General features: G+C 47.2%; 1 protein-coding gene and 1 long non-coding RNA gene across 2 annotated transcripts; one reads left to right on the top strand and one right to left on the bottom strand.

The window, feature by feature from the left end:
• The first annotated feature begins 492 nt into the window (after positions 1 to 492).
• On the top strand, positions 493 to 3497 carry LOC123096719 (laccase-22). Its single transcript, XM_044518480.1, has 6 exons — positions 493 to 679; positions 1004 to 1155; positions 1555 to 1799; positions 1883 to 2014; positions 2112 to 3035; positions 3107 to 3497. The coding sequence occupies exons 1-6, from the start codon at positions 572 to 574 to the stop codon at positions 3235 to 3237; spliced, it is 1692 nt and encodes a 563-aa protein (XP_044374415.1). The 5' UTR covers positions 493 to 571; the 3' UTR covers positions 3238 to 3497.
• LOC123096721 (uncharacterized) lies at positions 750 to 4193 on the bottom strand. The gene is made up of 2 exons (XR_006446694.1): positions 3936 to 4193; positions 750 to 1289 (listed from the first exon to the last, which is right to left on the bottom strand). It is a non-coding gene; the product is annotated as an uncharacterized lncRNA (long non-coding RNA).
• Between the last annotated feature and the right edge of the window lie 2594 nt (positions 4194 to 6787).

Raw genomic sequence — 6787 nt, 5'->3', positions numbered from 1 at the left:
AGTACGATCAGACTGAGATCATCTCTAAATACTAGGGCCCACAAACTGAATCATCCATGGCTGTCTCTAATCGTATGGAGTGTTCGGCACGAATTTATCGTACGTATAGCAAGGTTCATAGTAGCACTGGCCGGTTAACAGCCCAAGTGCTCTTCTCAGTGGGCAGAGACAGGTACATGGAACCAAACTCCAAATCGATAAAGGTAGATGCACTGCAAGTCCTGCAGATGGCTACATTATTACCTAATTTGTATGTAAAAAGAGTTAGCTCGGTGCAACTGGGAGCTACCTTTGCATATCTGCAGGTGAAAACACAAGAAGAAATTACCTGCAATCCGCACAATTCCCAGCACAGCTAGCCAGCCTTGCCAAGCAAGGGTTTCTCACCTAAAATGAAAAACGACATGGCAGCTAGAAACCCAACACCGCCCCAGCCCCCTCCCTGGGCCATTAAAACCATGCGTCGCCCTGTCATTCCATGCAACCAGGAATACTGCACCGTCTCGGCTCACAGGAATCGTCGTTCGTCCTCGTCTCCTCCGATCAAGTGGCTCTGCCAGTGCCAGGCAGCATGGCCATGCCTCGCCGTCTTGATCAGCTGCTCCTCCGCCTCATGGCCAGCTGCTTCCTGCTTCAGGCTCTCAGCGTCCATGCCATCACCCGACACTACAAGTTCAATGTGAGAATCTTAACAAAAGCAGCATATGCTTTCATCAGAAAGACACATATACATACATTCGGAGGAGAAATAGATAGCTAATGGCTCTTTTCTGCATGTAGCCAGGGTCGTATAGCATTGCACCACTCTTTACACAACCCGACATGGAGTACAATGCTTTCTTTGCCATAGTTTCAAAATGTCATTTTCCTTTCTGGTGCAATATAACAATAACCAGCCTGCCCCAGGAGGCAATAAAAAAGACAAAACGGCTCACCCTTACACCGTGAGGCGGCTACAGAACTCAGGCTGCCGTGATGATTTACCATGGTTTCACTCGTGCAGGTGGTTATGAGGAACATGACACTGCTTTGCTCAACCAAGTCCATCCTCACTGTTAACGGCAAGTTCCCGGGGCCGACCCTCTATGCAAGAGAAGGCGATGACGTTCTTGTCAAGGTCGTCAATCATTCACCTCACAACGTTACCATCCACTGGTAAGACATTCCATGCTTCAGCTGCAATTTATAGCAGAAAACTGCCACCTCAAAGTGGCAACTGCATGCCCTCACACATATGGACAGCCTCGATCTTTCTGGCATGTTGTTGACGCATGATAATTTTTCATTTGCTGCAAAAGAAGAAGGAAAAAGGTTATGCCAGTGAAGCGTTACAAGAAGGAACATTGTTTTACCTTTGCATTCATCTAAGGAACCACGCATCCTTTCCATTTTTTCAACAAAGACACATCCTTTCTATAGACAGGCTAAAATAAAAGAAAATTCATACAACATACTCCCTCCGTAAAGAAATATAAACGCTCTTATATTTCTTTACAGAGGGAGTATTTATGCAGCACACATACGTATATAACTTTCTAACTGAATCATAATCAGGCACGGGGTAAGGCAAATCCGGACTGGGTGGTACGATGGACCAGCCTACATTACACAGTGCCCAATCCAGCCAGGGAGCAGCTTTCTGTATAATTTCACCGTTACTGGCCAACGTGGTACGCTCCTATGGCATGCCCATATCAACTGGCTGCGGGCTACCGTTCATGGTGCTATTGTCATACTGCCCAAGCTTGGAGTACCCTACCCCTTTCCTGCTCCTCACAAGGAGGCAGTTGTTGTCCTAGGTATATGTATACTTGATCCTCATAATTGGTATTAATCGAGAATAACCCATTCAGCACTGAAATTACTTGATGATGCGCTGCAGGTGAATGGTGGAAAGCTGATACAGAGACTGTAATCAACCAGGCCATGCAACTAGGAGTAGGACCCAATATTTCTGATTCCCACACCATCAATGGCCACCCTGGTCCGATGTCTGATTGTGCCTCCTCCCAAGGTATATGAATGAAGGTGCTACTACATCCTGTTATTGCAAAGTCTATAAATTTCCATATAGAGTAAAAAACTGCTTTCCTGATGAATGTTTCATGCAGATGGATTCAATCTCGATGTCGAAAATGGCAAGACATACATGCTCCGGATCATCAACGCTGGTCTGAATGACGACCTATTCTTCAAGATTGCCGGGCACGGACTAACTGTGGTTGAGGTTGATGCAGTCTATACCAAGCCATATAAAACCGATATCCTGCTCATCACTCCAGGCCAGACCACCAACGTCCTCGTCACTACTGACCAAAGTGCTGGCCGTTACCTTCTCTCAGTCTCTCCCTTCCTGGATGCTCCACTACAAGTTGACAACAAAACAGGCACTGCTACCTTGCAGTACGCTAACACTGTCTCTGCCACAGCGCGCCTCACTCTCGTCAAGCCACCACCACAGAATGCCACCCCTATTGCATCAAAATTCTCTGAGTCGCTCCGAAGCCTCAACTCCAAGGAGTACCCAGCCAATGTGCCACAGACAGTAGAACACTCGCTTTTCTTTACCATCGGTGTGGGTGTCAATCCATGCGCAAACTGCATTAATGGGACCAGAGTGGTGGGCACAATCAACAATTCAACATTCGTTATGCCATCCACCCCAATTCTCCAAGCCCGTTACTACAGCATTCCAGGGGTCTTCACCGAAGACTTCCCAGCAACACCACCACACAAGTTCAACTACACAGGAAGCGGCCCCAAAAACCTTCAAACCATGAAAGGAACCAGGGTTCATAGGCTGCCATATAATGCTTCAGTGCAGGTCATACTCCAGGATACAGGGATCATATCAACAGAAAGCCACCCGATCCATCTGCATGGATTTAACTTTTTTGTCGTCGGGAGGGGTGTTGGGAATTACAACCCCAAAGCCTCCCCTTCCACATTTAACCTCATCGACCCCGTTGAGAGAAACACCATTGGAGTTCCTACTGGAGGCTGGACAGCAATCAGGTTCAGGGCAGACAACCCAGGTAGAGATTTCAATCCTACATTACCCTACTGCTTACTAGAAGGAGTTCCTTGATATGTTGTTCTATTCCAGGTGTGTGGTTTATGCATTGCCATTTCGAGGTGCACACTTCATGGGGACTCAAGATGGTCTTTGTGGTGGATAATGGGAAAAGACCTAGCGAGACTCTAATTCCACCACCTAAAGATCTTCCCCAGTGCTGATTACAAGAAGAGTAACCGGATTTAGTCCAACTACGGAAAACAGATGCTGAAACTTCAACGGTGGTGATTTACTCGGTGTGCTTTTGCTTGACCCCTTGGGTCACACATTTTCCTTTCTCTCGTTTTGATTTGTTGGCTTGATTGCCAAGATAGTGTATACAGGAGCAAAAGACATCGAGCTTGCAATTAGCTTTTGCTGTCCTATTAACCTTTTCCTTTTTTAGAATAAACGGAATTGTATATGCTGGCATGCACATGAATTTGAGAATTGGAGAAAGCTGAGTCCCTCCTTTTATTTTTATCCCAAATAAAAATTGGTGTTTTAGAAGGCGGCTAACGTATAACTGAATTTTACCGACAGACAGACATTAAGAACACATTCCTAACTCGTGTTAAACAAGAGTCTAGCACAAAAATATGTTGTCTAAAAATTCCATGCTTGGTCCTGATCCATGATCAGTGTTGTTCTCTTCCAGGAAGGAAGACGGAAGTCATAACACCCTACAGCGAAATTGGGGAGCCTAATTATCTAAATTAAGATCAAGGATTGTCCCAAAAAGGATCTTCTTGCTCCTGCTCAAATCAATCTAATCTAAGAAGATCTGCCGTTTTTCTTTCTGCGAGGGAAAAGGAAGCCAGACAGATGAACCTCTACCCTAGGAAGATTGTAAGAAAAAGAAAAAGAAAAAGAGGCAAACCTGCAGGAGTGTGCGAGGAGGTGGAGTGAGAGGCTGGAGAGAGTCTTGTCGAGGCGGAGGAGCAGGAGCGCGAGGGCGTCGTCGTCGAGGACCACGCGGCTGAGGTGGGCGAGGAGCCAATCGCCGGAGACGGGGTTGAACATGGCATGAGCGCCGTTGGGGGATGTTCGCCGATGAACCCCACCACGCCACTACTGCAACGGCTTGGGGTTGCTGGGGGAAGCTACAGCTTTCAGAGCATCCATATAGCCTTTTTTTTTCTGAGGCAAATATAGCCTTTTCTTTAGGGCGAGAGCATCCAATATAGCCGAACTCGTATCCTAACCTAACCTGGCCAAATGGCCCGGCCCGGCATGGCCAGGGTTATACGGGCCCAGCCAGGCATGGCAAGTACACGACGGGCCGTGCCGGGCCGGCACACAGGCTGCCCTTCCTAGCCCAGACACGGCCCTTATGTTACATGGGCCGTTTGGCACGCCATCAATGTAAAATTCAGCCTATTCGGGATGTTTTGGACCTATATTAGGCCTATTGGGCTGTATAAAATAAAAATAAACGGGTCGTGCCGTGCTGGCACTCGTGCATAGCCTCGCGGCCAGGAACGGCCAGATTATAACGTGTCGACTAGGCCCACCACGGATCGGGCACGAGGGCAATCGGGTCGGCATGCTAAGACCGGCCCATTTGGCCAAGTTTCTATTCTAGAACTCTTCAACATTTTAACTCTTTAAAATACGAGAAGTTAAGAAAGTGGCCAGGCCTTATCCAATCTCCGATTTTAACCTTTTCAAATGAATTAGACATAGGAAGTGTATTTCCTCTTCTTCTTTCTTCTTCCTTCTTCTTCCTTCCACCCCGCCCAGTCAGGTAGCATCTGTTGGGGAACGTAGTATTTAAAAAAAAATCCTACGATCACGCAAGATCTATCTAGGAGAAGCATAGCAACGAGCGGGGAGAGTGTGTCCACATACCCTCGTAGACCGAAAGCGGAAGCGTTTAGTAGCGCGGTTAATGTAGTCGAACGTCTTCGCAATCCAACCGATAGTACCGAACGCACGGCACCTGCGCGATCTGCACACGTTCAGCTCGGTGACGTCCCTCGAACTCTAGATCCAGCTGAGGCCGAGGGAGAGTTCCGTCAGCACGACGGCGTGGCGACGGTGATGATGAAGTTACCGGCGCAGGACTTCGCCTAAGCACTACGACAATATGACCGAGGTGTAAAACTGTGGAGGGGGCACCGCACATGGGTAAAGATCAACTTGTGTGTCTATGGGGTATCCCCCTCCCTGTATATAAAGTGGGGAGGAGAGGAGGCCGGCCCTAGGAGGGCGCGCGCCATGGGAGGAGTCCTACTTGGACTCGTAGTCCAAGTAGGAATCAAGGAATCAATCCCCCCCTTTCCTAGTCAAGTAGGAGAAGAAGGGAAAGAGGAGAGAAGAGAAGGAAGGAGGGGGGCGCCGCCCCTCCCCTTGTCCAATTCGGACTGGGCAGGGGGGGGCGCCACCTCTGGCCGGCCCTCTCTCTTCTCCACTAAGGCCCATTGTGGCCCATTAATCCCCGGGGGGTTCCGGTAACCTCCCAGTACTCCGGAAAATACCCGATACACTTCGGAACCATTCCGGTGTCCGTATATAACCTTCCAATATATCAATATTTATGTCTCGACCATTTCGAGACTCCTCGTCATGTCTGTGATCTCATTCGGGACTCCGAACAACCTTCGGTACATCAAATCACATAACTCATAATACAAATCGCCATCGAACGTTAAGCGTGCGGACCCTACGGGTTCGAGAACTATGTAGACATGACCGAGACACATCTCCGGTCAATAACCAATAGCGGAACCTGGATGCTCATATCGGTTCCTACATATTCTACGAAGATCTTTATCGGTCAAACCGCATAACAACATACGTTGTTCCCTTTGTCATCGGTATGTTACTTGCCCGAGATTCAATCGTCGGTATCATCATACCTAGTTCAATCTCGTTACCGGCAAGTCTCTTTTCTTGTTCCGTAATGCATCATCTCGCAACTAACTGATAACCCACAAGTATAGGGGATCGCAACCGTTTTCGAGGGTAGAGTATTCAACCCAAATTTATAGATTCGACACAAGGGGAGCCAAAGAATATTTGAAGGTATTAGCAGCTGAGTTGTCAATTCAACCACAACTGGAGATTAATTATCTTCAGCAAAGTGATCATAGCAAAGTAGTTTGATAGTTTTGATAGTAGTGACAGCAGCAACGGTAACAGTAACAGTGATAGCAGTAATTTGTAGCAAGTGTAACAGTGATGATAGCAGTAGTAACTTAGCAGAAACAATATAGGATAAATTCGTAGGCATTGGATCGGTGACTTGTTGGATGATATTCATCATGTAACAGTTATAACCTAGGGCAATACGGCACTAGCTCTAGTTCATCGATATAATGTAGGCATGTATTCCGTAAATAGTCATACATGCTTTATTAAAAGAACTCGCATGACATCTTTTGTCCTACCCTCCCGTGGTAGCGGAGTCCATATTGGAAACTAAGGGATATTAAGGCCTCCTTTTAATAGAGAATCGGAACAAAGCATTAACACATAGTGAATACATGAACTCCTCAAACTACGGTCATCACCGAGAGTGGGCCTGCACTACTGCAGGATGCTGCTAACGCGACACTACGATTAGAGACCCTTCGACGAAACTGTGTGCGATGTCATAATCGCAAACGGTGGTGTAAAAACCCGTCAAAAAAGGTGCAAAACGTTTGCGATGGCGGAGCCATCAAACACGGTTCAGATTTTAGTTGCGTGTGCGATGCACGTCATACGGTTTAGTTCAATTAACTTTTT

This window comes from Triticum aestivum, chromosome 4D (genome assembly GCF_018294505.1).
Source record: "Triticum aestivum cultivar Chinese Spring chromosome 4D, IWGSC CS RefSeq v2.1, whole genome shotgun sequence".
Taxonomy (NCBI): domain Eukaryota; kingdom Viridiplantae; phylum Streptophyta; class Magnoliopsida; order Poales; family Poaceae; genus Triticum; species Triticum aestivum.
The sequence above is the reverse complement of the archived record's forward strand: the minus strand, read 5'-3'. Positions and strand labels throughout refer to the sequence as shown.